The sequence below is a fragment of the Sorex fumeus genome, unplaced genomic scaffold (assembly GCF_029834395.1).
Source record: "Sorex fumeus unplaced genomic scaffold, SorFum_2.1 ptg000166l, whole genome shotgun sequence".
Classification (NCBI taxonomy): domain Eukaryota; kingdom Metazoa; phylum Chordata; class Mammalia; order Eulipotyphla; family Soricidae; genus Sorex; species Sorex fumeus.
The window spans coordinates 938460-954412 of record NW_026606223.1 but is presented as its reverse complement, the minus strand read 5'-3'; the positions used below and the strand labels follow the sequence as shown (position 1 = coordinate 954412).

The 15953-nt window shown below is 59.2% G+C and overlaps 1 protein-coding gene across 1 annotated transcript; it reads left to right on the top strand.

Moving 5' to 3' along the window:
* The first annotated feature begins 212 nt into the window (after nucleotides 1-212).
* Nucleotides 213-10231, top strand: CSTF1 (cleavage stimulation factor subunit 1). The gene is made up of 6 exons (XM_056107447.1): nucleotides 213-278; nucleotides 2113-2305; nucleotides 4524-4801; nucleotides 4883-5080; nucleotides 5690-6080; nucleotides 9029-10231. Exons 2-6 carry the CDS (start codon nucleotides 2137-2139, stop codon nucleotides 9286-9288), a joined length of 1296 nt encoding a protein of 431 aa, XP_055963422.1. The 5' UTR covers nucleotides 213-278; nucleotides 2113-2136; the 3' UTR covers nucleotides 9289-10231.
* The last annotated feature ends 5722 nt before the right edge of the window (nucleotides 10232-15953 follow it).

Here is a 15953-nt window from a genome sequence, read left to right as displayed (position 1 = left end):
CCCGGCTCGGTCGGGGCTGCGAGCAGTCGACCGATCGCGGCGTCCCCGAGGGCCGGGGGACGCGGCGGCCCTGGGGCATCGCGCCCGGCGGTGAGAGGCCGCGGGGGCCGGGCGGGGCGGCCGATCGATGGCGCGGGGTGCGCGCGGCGGCCTGTGCGCGTGCGCGCGGCGAGCGCCGATCGATCGATCGGGATCGGCGCCTCCATCTTTTCCCCCCCGGAGGAGACGGGAGGCCGCGGGGCGCGGACGCACGCACGCACGGACGGACGCACGGACGGGTACTGACCCCGGACGCGGCCCCCGCGCGCCCCCCGCCCCGGCCCTTGCACGTGCCCTGGGGGTTGGGAGCGGCCCGGCCTCCCGCCCGCCGCGCAGCCCGGCCTCGCGCTCCGTCGCCGCGTGGACTCCCAGCGGACGGGGCCCCGCGAGTGTAGACGGACGATCCGCGCCCCGGCTGCGGGATCCGGCCCCGGCGGTTGCCCCGTGGGTGCGTGCAGCACCCGGGCACCGCGGTCCGGGCATCCGGTCGGGCTTGGGCAGCGGGGCCGGACCCGAGGACGGGGCCGGGGCTGGGCAGCGGGGCCGGACCCGAGGACGGGGCCAGGATCTGGGCAGCGGGGCCGGACCCGGGGATTGGACCGGGGATGGGCATCGTGGTCGGACCCGGGGACTGGGCCGGGGATGGGCAGCGGGGCCGGGGCCGGGGCTGGGCAGCGGGGCCGGACCCGGGGATTGGACCGGGGATGGGCATCGTGGTCGGACCCGGGGACTGGGCCGGGGATGGGCAGCGGGGCCGGGGCCGGGGATGGGCAGCGGGATGCGCATCGTGGTCGGACCCGGGGACTGGGCCAGGGACTGGGCAGCGGGGCCGGACCCGAGGACTGGGCCGGGGCTGGGCAGCGGGGCCGGGCCAGGATCTGAGCAGCGGGGCCGGACCCGGGGATGAGCAGCGGGATGCGCATCGTGGTCGGACCCGGGGACTGGGCTGGGGATGGGCAGCTCGGCTGGGGACGTGAGGCGGCGGCCAGCGCGGGGCTCTACATGCGCAGGGCCTGGTGCTGGCAGCATCTTGACCACATCCGGCAGGACCACACGGTCTCTTCCCCTCCCACCAGGCCCCAGGTCCCTGGGCACTAGATGTGAGACTGTAGCAAGAGGTTCCCCGGGTTCCCCGAAGCGGGACGGGACCACCTTCCGTGGGTTGATTTGGTGTGCCTGCCCCGGGTGGATGGGCAGGCGCTGGGCAGGAGCGCACCCCCCTCCCCCACTCCCTTTCTTCTCCATCGGTTCTCCCGCTCTGCCTTGTGATTTCCTGCCCAGACGACTGACTTGTCTCTGCTTCTCTTCATGGCGGCCGGTGTCTGCCCCTGCAAGCACAGACATCAGTTGGTGGTGCCCGGGGTCCACCTGTTTGATGGGTTTTGTTCATAGCCTAGAAGCCCGTCCTGGAAAGTTTTCTGCCCCGCATTCTAAAACTGTGGGCGCCCGCCTGGACACAGATCAGCCTAGGTTCATCCAGTCTTCCAGGCTGTTCTTGGGGGTCCCGTCTTAGTTCCCGTTGTTTTGGTCGTCTCCCTTTGCCAGGGCTTTCTCGCTTTGGGGTCTTTGTGGTTCGCGTAGCCTCTTCGCCCTCATACCCTGATTTACCGCCCAAGCATATGCTTCCGCAGGCTCACTTGCCTGAAATAATATTTTAGGGATGAGCATAACATTAGCGAAAAACAGCCCAGCTTGTGGAAACCAGAGTTTCTACACACCCAACAATAACAGCTGTTTTACCTATTACAAACACCAGACTGTTTTCTTAACAGAAGAAAGGGAAGGTTCTGGATAGCAATAAAGAATTAAAAAGTCCCAGGTGGGTAGTTTGGCAGCGATGAAAAGCTGTTCCACTGTAAATGCCAGCGAGGGTGATTTGAAGAACTCCGCGCGCCGCGTTCCTCGGTGCTGTGGGCGCCCCGGCCATTCCCTTCCGTTCCCTCGGAGGTCAAGGGGCCGCTGGGAGGATGGAGGTCTCGGACCCGAGAAAATGCAGCCGGGGGAGCTGGGGGGCCAGCCCCGAGCTCGGCAGAACCCTCGGCCCTCCCCCACCCCGCTGCTCTCTCTTTGCAGGGAACTGCCTTCACCTTCTCCACGATGTACAGAACCAAAGTGGGCTTGAAGGACCGGCAGCAGCTCTACAAGCTGATCATCAGCCAGCTGCTCTACGATGGCTACATCAGCATCGCCAACGGGCTCATCAACGAGATCAAGCCGCAGTCCGTCTGCGCGCCCTCGGAGCAGCTGCTGCACCTCATCAAGCTAGGTAGCTCGGGCTGTCAGGATCCCCCGTGGGGTGGGGTGTCGGGGGGTCTGGTGTCGGGTCCGGGGCTAGCTGGAGTCAGACAGCTTCCAGGGTCAGAGGGCTCGCGGTGGAATCCGGTCTCGCTGCTCCCCTGGTCAGATGCGCAGTTAGGGCACCCGGCTCCGTGAGAACCTCTGGTGCAAACGGGGATGGTGGAGTCGACCGACACCCGGGGACGGGGTGGCAGGGGACACGCACATGTTGGTTTCGCCCTCTGCCAAGCTTGGGTCTAGGCTGAGACCTCGAGGTGGCACCATAAAAGTTATCCTAAGGATGGGGCTGGAGCGATAGCACAGCGGGTCGGGCGTTCGCCTTGCTCATAGCCAACCTAGGTTCGATTCCCAGCATCCCAGATGGTCCCCTGAGCACCGCCAGGAGTCATTCCTGAGTGCGTGAACCAGGAGTAACTCCTGTGCATCGCCAGGTGTGACCCAAAAAGAAAAAACAAAAAGTTATCCTAAGGAAATGAGAGCAGGTGAAATGCCCGCCAGCCTGCAGTTACATTTGGTCTTGTCTCCGCGGCCCTCTTGAATCCAGAGTTTATGAGACTGGCCAGATGGCTTCTGGGTGACTAAATTGACAGGTCACAGATCGCTCTGTAGTATGGTTCTGTATTTATTTTCAAGAAAATGAAGCAAGTGTCTAGAGTGATGGTATGGCTGGTCAGGTGCCGGCCTTGCACACAGTGGGCCTAGATCCAACCCTTGGCACCCCATGTGGTCTCCTGAGCTCAGGGCTAGAAGCGATCCCCGAGTACTGGGGGTGGTCCAAAACACCCCCAAAAGAAAAACACTTGCGGGAGAGAAGGCGGGAGTTCATGGCAGGTCCAAAACACCCCCAAAAGAAAAACACTTGCGGGAGAGAAGGCGGGAGTTCATGGCGGGTACCAATCCCGGGGTGACACATGGGTGGCTTAGCTTTTTCCTTCAGCTTTATGTTAGTTGACAGTGTTTATACCTAATCTGATACTAGTTAAGGTACTACTTTATGCCTGAGGTTATTTTTTTTTCTCTCTCTCTCTCTCTCTCAGCAGCACTGTTCTTGGTAATTTAAATATCAACATTCTTTTACAAATGTTTCCTTAGTTTAGTGTTACAATGTATCTGGTTTTTGTTCCACTGCTTGGGCCATCCTGGGTCCTGCTGAGGGCTGACTCCTGGCAGCCGCTAGGGGACCATAAAAGTGTTAGGGAGCCGGGCAGAAGTTAGTTCAGTAAACGCACAGGCGCACGTTGGATCCCTGGCTCCACGTGGTGCCTTGGAGCACTGCAGAGTTTGGCCCGGAAAGAAGCCCAAACAAATCGGAAGGAGGAAACAGTGGACAGCTTCAGAACTGCTGGTTTTTCATGTTTTGAGATGGAATTTAAAGTCCGAGCTTTTCAATGCCTCTTTTGCAAACCACAACACCCAAAAGGAGAGAGAGAACAAAGGGGAATGCCCTGCCACAGAGGCAGGGTGGGATGGGGGGGGGATGAGGGGGTGGGAGGGACACTGGGACCCGTGGTGGTGGGAAATGGGCACTGGTGGAGGGATGGGTGTTTGATCATTGCATAATTGAAACCCAAGCACAAAATTTGTAAGTCTACAACTGTACCTCATGGTGTCTCACTAATAAAAGTTTTTTTTAATAAATAAACAAAATAAAGTCCGAGCTTTCAGACTGCTCACAGTGCGGTCACTGTGCGCCGCCCCAGGGTCAGGGACTGGACACACGGTCAAAGGCCAAACCGTCTAATTCACCAGCGCGGGTGCCATGCCCCTCGGCGAGTAGGGCTGGACCTGGGCTCGGCCTTGAAGGCGTTTTCAGACGCCGGGAGGCAGCTGTGTGAGGGCGTGTGGCTGGCGTGCAGTCAGTCACCCAGCTGCGGTTCGGGCCCCTCCTGGCTCCTGTGACCCAGACCCAGTACCACCCGCCTCCTCCAGTCCCCGCACCTGAGTGCTGCACAGACAGACAGACAGCGCAGCGCAGAAGCATCAGGTCCCCTGGGCACTGCCCAGGAGGCCCAGAATGAGTAATAAGTTCAGCGGTGATGAGGAACGTTTCTCGGGCAGGGGCCGGGTTTGGTCCCGGCACCCTGCAGGCCTGGCCCCCTGCCAAGTGAGACCCAAAAAATAACCCACACCCATCACCACCCCCCCAAAAAAAGGTTGTTTTCCACGCCTCTCCTTGCGCTTTTCAGGAATGGAGAACGATGACACCGCGGTCCAGTATGCGATCGGCCGCTCCGACACGGTCGCCCCGGGCACCGGGATCGACCTGGAATTCGATGCGGACGTCCAGACCATGTCCCCAGAAGCCTCCGAGTACGAGACGTGCTACGTCACCTCCCACAAAGGCCCCTGCCGCGTCGCCACCTACAGCCGAGACGGCCAGCTGATCGCCACCGGCTCCGCTGACGCATCCATCAAGATCCTGGACACCGAGAGGATGCTAGCCAAGAGTGCCATGCCCATCGAGGTGGGCCCCGTCAGCCCTGGCGCGCCTCGGTGGCCGCGTGTCCTGGGGCCGCCTCTGACCCTGGGCCTCTCTCTCCGCTAGGTCATGATGAATGAGACCGCCCAGCAGAACATGGAGAACCACCCGGTGATCCGGACCCTCTATGACCACGTGGATGAAGTCACCTGCCTCGCCTTCCACCCGACAGAGCAGATCCTGGCCTCCGGTTCCAGGGATTATACGCTGAAGTTGTTTGATTACTCCAAACCCTCTGCGAAAAGAGCCTTCAAATACATTCAGGTTAGGGGTGCTCGGGAGGGGGCGCTGTGGGGACGAGTCTCTGGGGGGCACAGTGCTGGGCCTGTGACGCACGAGCTCAGGGCCCAGGGACATAGCACAGGGCAGAGAGCACTGCGGGGCCGAGTAAGCGGCGGGGGCTCGCACACTTGGCCAAGCCTGTTCCAAGCAACACGGTGGCTTAAGGAGGCCCTGAGACCGTTGCAGTCGGGCGTCTTCCTTAAAGAACTGAACTTGGTGCTGTTGCCTGTGTTTGGGGCCCTATGACAAACTTGCTGGGTTTTTTGTGGGTTTTTTGCACAAGCTCCGTTATTGTCTGTTGGCCACTAGCGAAGCTCCCGTCTGTGGTTTGTTGTCAGTTATTTTGTTAATACTCTGCCCAGCACAAATAACAGTTACAGAAATCTCTGCTCCTTGACAGAAAGTCCTTTATTCTTTCTCAGAGCTCAGTAACAGTTGACCGTTGGTGGATTCTCCCTATCAGCCACATGGTCACATTTGCTTTGGGTTTAAATTGTTGCCCAGGGTCATGGGTGTAACTTGGTAGAGTAGGTGCCTTGGATGTCTGATGTCCGACATTCCCAAAAGTGATTGTTCTCGTCTGTCTCGCAGGAAGCGGAAATGTTACGCTCCATCTCTTTCCATCCTTCCGGGGACTTCATCCTGGTGGGGACGCAGCACCCCACTCTGCGGCTGTACGATATCAACACGTTTCAGTGTTTCGTCTCCTGCAATCCGCAAGATCAGCACACGGACGCCATCTGCTCCGTGAACTACAACCCCAGTGCCAACATGTACGTGACTGGCAGCAAGGACGGCTGCATCAAATTGTGGGATGGGGTGTCCAACCGCTGCATCACAACGTTCGAGAAAGCGCACGACGGCGCCGAAGTGTGTTCTGCCATTTTTTCCAAAAATTCCAAATACATCCTCTCGAGTGGAAAGGACTCTGTGGCCAAGCTCTGGGAGATCTCCACGGGCCGGACCCTGGTCAGATACACAGGTAGGCAAGGTGGCCGCCACCCCACCCCACCCCACCCCACCCCCACATCCCCAGGGCCTCCCACACACCTGCCTCTCGGGAGCTCCAGGTAGTGAGCCGATACGGAGGGCGGGTGGCTGCTGCCCTTCTTCTGGGTAAGGGGATGCCAAGGCGTGGAGGGGAAGTGGAGGCCGGAATAGATCCAACCGGTATCTCCCCCTGCCCTCCCGAATCGAATGTGTCACCCTCCCCCCGTTCCCCGCAGTTCCGAAGCACAGGGATTGGGGGCTCTGGGAAGGAAGGGCTGAGAGGGGGGAATCTGGACCCATTCCCCGAAGGGGCAGGTAGACCCCAGGTGAGGCCCCGGCGTGTTCTGGACAAGCCTCTCGGGGAAGTCCACTCCACATCTGCCGGGTTCCTGTTGCGTCCTTGCCCTCAGCTGGAACCCCTGTTCCTGGGAGCACTTTCCGAGGTGAACTATATTCCACGGATCTCTCATTGGCGGTGTTCAGGCCTTGTTATGTGCCGATGTCTGTGGTTGGTTAAAATCTCTGTGATTCTGTGCCTGGTACCAGCGGAATGTTGTCTGCTTATCAGTGCTACGAGGGTCTCTGCGGTGACTGTCCAGTTAGAGTTTGCAGGTTTTGGTTGGTTGGTTGGTTGGTTGGTTGGTTTTGATTTTTGCTTTTGGGTCACACCTGGCCATGCTCAGGGCGTACTCCTAGCTCTGTGCTCAGAAATCACTGCTGGCAGTGCACAGAGACCATAGAGAATGCCGGGGGGGTGGGGGTGGGGGTGCGGCTGGAACCCGGGTCCTCAGCGTGCAAGGCACAAGCCTGACCCCTATGCTCTCACCCTGGCCCTCCTGTTCGTGTTTTTTAGGAAAAACTTCTGCGGAGTTTTGAGTAGTTGACCACTAGGGTGCAGCATGGCCTTGTGCCCCTCGCGGCCTCCTTAGCTTCCTGCCTGTGGCTTGGAAACAGCGTGTTTGCTTGAAGGTGTTTTCCAGGGGCCGGGGGCATGGCTCAGGAGTTCCCGGACACTCTTCCCTGGCACCGCACGGTCCCCTGAGCAGGGAGCAGTTAGTTCGCAAAGAAGAACAGAGTCCCTGAGCAATGCTCTTCAGGGCCCGCGGGGAAGGTTTGCCCCCGGCCTCACAGACAGTCCCCGAGCACTGCCAGGAGTGATCCCTGAGCACAACTGGCTGCGGCCCAGAAACAAAATGAAAAGGTCACATGCTTCTGCCAGAGCATTCCAGTGCAGTGCCAGGGTGACCCATCCCCCCACGACAGCCCTTTGCTGTGATGTGAGCGGCACGTGCCCGTGAGCCTGTTTTCCGGGTGTTGGGCCTCGGCAGCCCGGCAAGGCACAGGCTCACCCACCACTCTGCTCTGCGTTGGTTTTGCTCTGTGCGTGGTGGAGGTTGCGTGGTTCAGGGGGTGGTTTTGGTGAAGAATTGAATTTTTCATACAAGATTTACTGATCTTTGAATGCAGAATTCAGTTTTTTTTTTCTTTTTTTTGGGGGGGGGGTCACACCCCACGATGCACAGGGGTTATTCCTGGCTCTGCACTCAGGAATTTTTTTTTAAAGGCCAGAGAGATAGTACAGTGGGTAGCACACAGCTGACCCCAGTTCGATCCCCGGCATCCCATGATCACCACCTGGAGTAACCCCTGAGCCTTGCACGTGTGTCCCAGAAAAAGTGGGAGGCAAGGGGGGGATTCAATCTTGGAGGAAAGAGGAGTTGCCCAAAAGACAATTATTGGAAATGTGTTGTTTTCAGTTTACTGTCTTGCCGGTGCAAGTGTGTGTGTTGGGGGCGGCAACACCGAGATTTGAGCTCATGCCAGAACCCCTCTTCCTGGACTCCCGAGCATGTATTTCTGACCCACTTTGCCCTCTTAGAAACGGCCCTGGTGCGTGGATGGCTGACAGGATGGTTCGGGGCAGGAAAGGCAGTGGGGCGAGGCGCCTGGCTCATGGCTGGCGCCGGTACCACGCTCAGCGCCATCCTTGATCGTGAGCATCACCGGGTGTGGCCCAAGCCCCTCCCCCTGAAGAAAAAGTAAAAGATAATTAGACATGCACCGACATGAATTAAAAAGGGTCCAGGGGCTGGAGAGATAGCACAGCGGGGAGGGCGTTTGCCTTGCACGCGGGCAACCCGGGTTCGATTCCCAGCATCCCATAGGGTCCCCTGAGCATCGCCAGGAGTGACTCCTGAGTGCAGAGCCAGGAGGAACCCCTGTGCGTCGCCAGGTGTGACCCAAAAAGCAAAAAAAAAAAAGGGGGTCTAGACTGGCTCTAAGCAAGGAGTGGAAAGTCGTGCCAGGAAGGGTGTGTCTGTCCAGCGGCCCGACTGAGCCGTGAACCACACAGTGACCCCACAGCAGCCTCGTGAGTAGGTGTCGTGTCCAGCTGTGCCCGCTGCAGTGAGGGGTAGATCATGTGGTGTCATCTCCAGCCTGGATGGCCCGCAGGAGCGGACAGCCCCAGAGATGCTGACCGAGGGTGTCCACCCAGATACAGCTGGGCCCGAAGTCACCCGGCGGTGTTTTTCCTATATTGTACTTTTAAACAGAAAACACGGAGACCAAGTTCATGGTTCTAAGTAGGTACCGGGCTCCCTTTTGAAGATGAGCCGTCCCTGCCTGCCAGCGAGGCTATCCAGGGCGTTGAATCCCTTAGGAAATAGCGTGTGCTCTGCGGGAAGGCATCAGGACAGCTGCTGGGGTCCACTCGGCAGTGGAGCGGCAGGGAGCGGGTTCCGCGCTGGGAACCAACTGGGCAAAGCCCAGCGTAGCTGAAGCTGGTCCAAGCCGTGGCCGGGGACGGGGTGACCCCGGAGTGGGGGATCAGCCCTGGCTTCCCGTGCGGGAAACCGGGTCCGGCCCCAGCACCCAAAGGGTCGCTCCCGGGGCGGGTGGGGGGGCACGGGACCCCCTTGACGCCTCTCCCCTCCGCAGGCGCGGGCCTGAGCGGGCGGCAGGTGCACCGGACGCAGGCCGTGTTCAACCACACCGAGGACTACGTGCTGCTGCCGGACGAGCGCACCATCAGCCTGTGCTGCTGGGACTCGCGCACGGCCGAGCGCCGCAACCTGCTCTCGCTGGGCCACAACAACATCGTGCGCTGCATCGTGCACTCGCCCACCAACCCCGGCTTCATGACCTGCAGTGACGACTTCCGGGCCCGCTTCTGGTACCGGCGCTCCACCACCGACTAGCGCACGCCGCCCTGGGAGCCGCCCGGAGAACCCGCGTGGACCTCGGTGCAGAATCCTGGGGGAAAGGGCAGGCGCCGCGTCCGTCCCCTGGTGGTTCCAGCGGGATTCCTCGGCCTGCGGGACGGGGCTCGCCCTGTCCCTGGCCTCGCCCGCCGGCGACGGGAGGAGGGGCACAGTGCTCTCCGTCCACCGCAGTCCTGGCCGGCTCTGTGCTGGCGGGCGAGCGGACGCCGGCTCCGAGGACGCGCCAGGGGGGCCGTCTGTCCGTCTCCTCGTTCTGGTGCCGTCGTTCTGGTAATAAAGCCTCGATCCGGACCTTAAGCGTCCCCCCACCTTCACTCGGGTCAAACCCACGGTTCTTCCGGACTTCCCACGCGCCGTGTGCCCACGCGGCTGCGTCCGGGTGGTGGCGGGAGTTGTTATTGGAAACGGCCGGCCTGTCGAGCAGACGGACAGACCGACACAGCCGCTGCTCACCTCTCAAAGGCTTCCTGTCCGGTGGCTGCTTCCTGGGTGGTTTTTAAAAGTCTGGTCTTTGATTCCTTCCAGTGGGAGCCGGTCACTCCCCAGGGAAGCACGTGGCAAGTCGATGAGTTTTGATTGTTGTCCGGAAGCGGCTGGGCAGGTTGCCTCACACCTTGGAGCGGGCGACGACGGGGTCTGGGTGACATGGCTGGCAGTGAGCCCGTCAGCCCCCTCACGGGATCAACCAAACACGGATACCTCACAGCTAGGCAGAGAACCTAGCAGCGCGGTCTGGGATTTGCCGGTTAAAGTAGAAGGACTTGTTCTCTGTGGCAGGAGCGTAGAGTCTTGCCGTTCCGTCTGCTTTAGTCATCCTGGAGGGTCGTTGCAGCGCTCCGGTCTGGAAGGCCGTCTTTCGTGTTCCACATGTTCAATCACAGGGTTTTGTTTCACATTAAAGAGCTGTATTTTTGGTCCACGGTGAGTGTCAGTTTGATTTTGTGTCCTGGTTCTCTGGTATTTGATCTTGGCCGTTTAATCTTTTCCTCGTATCGAAGGAAACTTACTGAGCATAAACAAGGCAGTCTTAACCCAAAAGCAAACGACCACCACCAAAAGTCCCCATTTTTCCTGACGTTCCTTTTGCTTCCTGCCCGTTGATTCGGCGCAATTCCCACCCTCCACACACAACCCCCCCCACGTCTGCTCGTGCTCCGCGTGGTGCCGAGTGACCCCGAGCACTCCCGTCCCCTGATGTCTGTGACTGTCCGGGAACGAGGAGCAGGACGCGCCCGTCTCTGCTCGCGGCTGTGCTTCAGCACTTGGACCCACAAGATCAAGATCATTCGTGTCTCCAAAAAATAGACCTTTTTCCCTTCTGAAAATCATGGGGCTGAAGCAATAGTGCAGTGGATAAGGCACTACTTGCCTTGCACGCACCAACCCGGGTTCAGGCCCGGCCTCCCAGGGTCCCCCTGGGTATCACCCCCTAGGACCCAAAAACTTTCAAACAATATACTTTAAAAATCACATTGTGGGGCTGGAGCAATAGCACAGCGGGGAGGGCATTTGCCTTGCACGCGGCCGACCCAGGTTCAACTCCCAGCATCCCATATGGTCCCCTGAGCACCACCAGGAGTAATTCCTGAGCTCAGAGCGAGGAGTAGCCCCTGTGCATTGCCGGGTGTGACCCAAAAAGCAAATAAAAAAAAAAATCACATTGCTGCTTTGAGCTGGCGTCAGGACCAGGGGTCCTGCAGGGCCTGGTTCCCCACACCACTACCTGCCGTGTGAATGCAGGCTCCAGAGATGAGAACTTGTAACTTCCTGTTGTCTTTCAGAGGCGTGATTTCCTGGCGCCTGAACGGCAATGCAGCTGCCTTGCACACAGTTGACCTGCCCCAGCGACCCACATGGACCCCCAAGCCCCACCAGGAGTGGCCCCTGAGCACAGAGCTAGGAGTAAGCACTGCCAGAAACAAGCTAAAAAGATGCATGATTTCTGAAATAAAATTTTCATATACAGTTACAGCTGGTTTAGGGTTTGAAGCTTTGAGTGCGTCCGCATTTGAACCTGATTCCAAGCATGGACTTCTCGAACTATCTTTTGTTCTAGAAGTTTGATTTTTGTTGCGTAATAATCTAGAGCTGCTCTGTCTTGTGGGGGTCTTGGTTTTTAAATGTGGAGATTTTTTTCATTTTTCGAGACCATTCAAACCTGCCTTTCGCCACAAACTGGTTTCCCTCGGAAACGGCCATGGTGGGTGGGCATGGTGGGCTCTGCAGCCAACCATCTGTTGAGAGCTGCCTCATGGGTTTCTTTCTGGGGCAGAAGAGGTGAATCCGAACCCTCTGAGTAAGGAGCCAGGGACGCTCCTTAGCGGGGCAGCCCAGCTGACCTCACCTGAGTTAGGGTCCTGTGTCATCTCTGAAGGGCATTGCCTGAGGCGCTGGTGGGCTCCTGAGGGCCTCGGCTTCCACCCACCTCCTGCCTGATGCTAGAGCCCAGTCTTCACAAGGGGTGACTTGAGCAAGAGCTATAGGAAAGTGCAGGACCCAGACATGCCTCATGGGGGCCGAGTGACAGCAGCCTGCTCCCAGGCCGGCGGGGCCTGGGCCTGGAGGATGGTCTCCGTCTCGTCCCCAGCGACTTCCCTGCAGGGCCTGCCTCACGCTCCCCAAGGGCTCAGAGAAAACAAGGCACTGACAACCCAGTACAAGTTCTCTGGAAAGCCCTGCCTGCGCCCCACTCCTCCCGGATAGTCCCGGACACGGCGTCTGAATCAGCACCGTCAGGAGAGAGGAAACGCCCTCTGCATCTGAGCGGAAGCCGGGACCCAGAGACTGCTGGGCACTGAGTAGCTTTGATCCTGAGAAGGTGCCGGAAGCCGGCACAGCCTCCTGGGAGCCGCCCTGCTATGTCAGGCCCTTTCTACAGCTTTCTCCCTGCCTGACCTACGGGCGGGCGTCTCCACCCCAAAGCCTCTTCACCTCTTTGCTCCTTTTGGCTGCTCAGTGCCCGGGGGGCCCCTTGCTGCAACATCCTTCCCTCCTTCCCTCCCCTGCAGCAAAATAACGATAGTGGCTGTAGATCTCCCACTGATGCCCCCTTAAAAACGTAAGAGAGGGGCTGGAGCAATAGCACAGCGGGGAGGGCGTTTGCCTTGCACGCGGCTGACCCGGGTTCTATCCCCAGCATCCCATATGGTCCCCCAAGCACCGCCAGGAGTGATTCCTGAGTGAAGAGCCAGGAGGAACCCCTGTGCATCGCCGGGTGTGACCCCCCCCAAAAAAAAAAAAACGCAAGAGAGGGGCTGGAGCAATAGCACAGCGGGTAGGGCGTTTGCCTGGCACATGGCCAACCCGGGTTCAATTCCCCATATGGTCCCCCGAGCACCACCAGGAGTGATTCCTGAGTGCAAAGCCAGGAGGAACCCCTGAGCATCGCCGGGTGTGACCCAAAAAAGCAAAAAAAAAAAAAAGTAAGAGAAATATGTGGGCAATTCTTAAAATTCTACTTGCACCGAAAGAGTTCCTGTAGGGCCAGAGAGATAGTACAGCAGGGAAAGGGCTCGCCTGGCATGTGGCCGACTCAGGTTCGATCCCTGCGTCCCATACAGTACACTGAGAGGAGTGCTTCTTGCGTGCAGAGCCAGGAGGAAGCCCTGAGCATCACCGGGTGTGCCCCCCGCCTCACTCCGCCCCCCCCTCAAAAAAAAAGAGTTCCTTTACTCTAGTTGGCATGCTCGCCTCTGGAGATCAAGCCTGCCTGATCAGTTTATTTCGTTAGTGGGGATCTGGCAGAAAGAGGTGCGGGGAGTAAGGCCTGCACCTTCTCACCCGTGAGACTCCGCCTTTGACCGGCTCCTAAGCGGAGTGGACATCCCAGAACAGGGTCCCTGTGCCAAGGCCTGAGGTCAGGTGCGGCCGTGCTTCCCGTTAGGGCGCCCTGCTGCTCGGAGAGCTGAGAAGCACAGCAAGCAAGCATGGAAGGTCACCACCAGGGGCCAGACAGACGGTCGCACGGGCCGGGCGCAGGGGACCCTGAGCCCAGAGTCAGGAGTCGGCCCTGAGCACCGCCGAGTGGGGCCCAAAAACAAAAAGATCCAAACCCCGTTCGAGTGCGGCAGCCGCCCCGCGTCCTCCACCACGAGGGCTCCGCAGCGAGGTCCAAGGCAAACTCGACCAAGATGCTGTTCTCCGTGGCACGTTTTTCCCAAGAAGGGGAAGAAGTGACGTCACATGGAATCTGCCTAGGGTTTTAGTTCCCTTAAACTAAGCCCTTCCGGCTGTCACTGGGGCGTTAGGAAAGCCACTGATTTCCTAGAAGGGTCGTGTGCAGGTGGGGGAGTCCCAGGGGCTGGCGGCTGAGGGACAAGTTGTTTCATTCAGAAAAAACGGTGGCACGGTCGCATGCCAGGCTGAGAAGCCGGCTTCCGGGTGGGTTTCCTTCAGAAAGGGTGAGGCTCAGAGTGAAGCCACTGGAAAATGAGGCTCTGAGGTTCAGCTCGAGCTTCTCCCTGCAGTGGGAACCCTGTCACACGCACAAACACACACACACACACACGCAAACATGCACAAATGCACTCAAACACATGCACAAACATGCACACAAGCACAGACGCACACATGTGCAAACTCGCACTCACACGCACAATCGCACGTACACACGGATCAGCACGTGCTCGCCTTCCCCACGGGGTGGGGGCCCCTGCAGGCAGGAAATGAAAACTCCCAGCTCAGCTGTGTGTGGTCTTCAGAGTTGGTTTCTGTTTTTCCATGGGGGTATGGCAGGGGAAGGGGGGGACAGGGACAGCCCTGGTGGCCCCCAGCACCATCAGCGTGTGCCCTAGTGTCGCACAAGCAGCTCCTGACACACACACACACACACACACGCACACACACACATGCACACACACACAAATTCTTTTTCAGTGTATCATTGCTCCTCCATCATAGACCATGACCTTGAACGCGTTTGTCCTCCTGCACACGACAGTGACCCGAGCAGGGGTGCAGGGTGAGGGGGAGACAAGGGCGGGGAATCTTGTGCGAGGTGAAGAAACGCGCCCAGACCAGCCGTGAGCGGTCCCTCGCCTAGAGAGTGCGTCCTCCAAGGCTGACTTCTGTGGCACGCGTCTCCCGTGCGAACGAAGCTTCCGGGCTTTGACCCGCTCGCACCCGCCCTCGCTTGCCCCCAACCCCTCTGCACGTCCCCTTTTCCCAGATGATTCCAGAGTGGGTCTTGGGCTGTTGTCGCCTGGGCACAGCAGTGGTGGGTGTCAGAGAGGGACTTTCGAGACCCATCGTAACCTCGCTGGACCCAGAAGCAGCTACTGAGCGTGTCGCTGGTCCCGTGCCTACGGCGGCAGGATCCGCTCTCAGGGCCCATGCGGGACGGGACTGTGGCTCCTGGAGGCCACCCTGCCCGTTTTTCCTTCGCTGGCACAGTATCCAGGGGTCACTGCATCTGCAGCCGTAGTCACAGGCCAGACTGCAGTGCTCACTGGGCCCTGCCCACTTACACGTGCAGAGCCGCTGGGCATGGTAAGGCCGTGCCAGCAGGCCCCACACACCACAGACCCTCCCCAGCCCTCTGAGGGCCCCTTCAGTCACTGTAGTTTATCCTTTTTGACCACTGGCACAGAATCCACAGGTCCCTTACACGGGCCCTTCATGTCTCCCTGCAACTCTTTTATTTATTTTATTTTGTGTGTGTGTGTGTGTGTGCTTTGTTTGTGCGTGTACATCACACCTAGCGATACACAGGGGTTCCTCCTGGCTCTGCACTCAGGAATTACTCCTGGCGGTGCTCCGGAAACCATACGGGATGCTGGGAATTGAACCCGGGTAGGCCGCATGCAAGGCAAACACCCTCCCCGCTATACTATGGCTCCAGCCCTCCTTGGAGACTCTTAAGTCTCTCTTCATCTTTCCTGTCTTTCAGTGGCAGGAGCAGAGTGTTGGGTTTTGGAATCACGTTCCTACTCCTGGCTCTGTGCTCCGAAGTGACCCTGGGCTGCACTTGGGCGACCCTAAGCCTGTCAACTGGTGAGGACCTGAGGTCTCTGGGACCGTCTGGTCCAGCCCCGGCATATGTATTAGCAAGAAGTACGTCCTCCCGGCGGTCCTGCGGGAACACACGGCTCTTTCCTCTGAATCTGCTCGTTGGCCTTCGGGGGATTTTGCTCCTCTGCCTGGTCCTTGGCCCTCTCGGGTGGTGGGAGGCAGGAGCCCTGAGACCAGCCCGTGCCCCTCACCCCGGCACCGCGAGTGGGCATCCGGCCCAGCTCTCTGTTCCCCCCGGGTACTCCTTCACGGTGTCCAGACAGCGGGCACCCAGGAGGGGTCTACCTCTCCGGGAGAAGACCAGCGCCCCGGCCGTGAGCACTGTGGGCGCAGGAAGTGGCCGGGGAGGGGTTCGAGCGTGGGCTGGGTGCGGGGTGGGCGCGGCTGGTTCCAAGTGAGCCTGCATCGGGCTCTGAGCTCGGGAAAGGAAGCGATGAGAAGGCTTTTGGGGTTCGTGTGGGCGTGATGGGAGCTGCTAAGACTGAGCTGTTAGGAGAGATGAAGTCATGAAGTTTGCTGACAGTGGACGGTCATGGAGAGTATCTGCTAAGTGAAATGAGTCAGAGAGAGAGGGACAGATATAGAAGGACTGCACTCATTTGTGCAGTGTAAAAAAAAAACATAATATGAGA

Coding starts and splice junctions, on each gene's coding strand:
- CSTF1 (XM_056107447.1), top strand. CDS start 2,137: ATGTACAGAACCAAAGTGGGCTTGAAGGACCGGCAGCAGCTCTACAAG. Junction 2,306..4,523: donor GCTGCACCTCATCAAGCTAG/GTAGCTCGGGCT, acceptor TGCGCTTTTCAG/GAATGGAGAACGATGACACC. Junction 5,081..5,689: donor GAGCCTTCAAATACATTCAG/GTTAGGGGTGCT, acceptor TCTGTCTCGCAG/GAAGCGGAAATGTTACGCTC.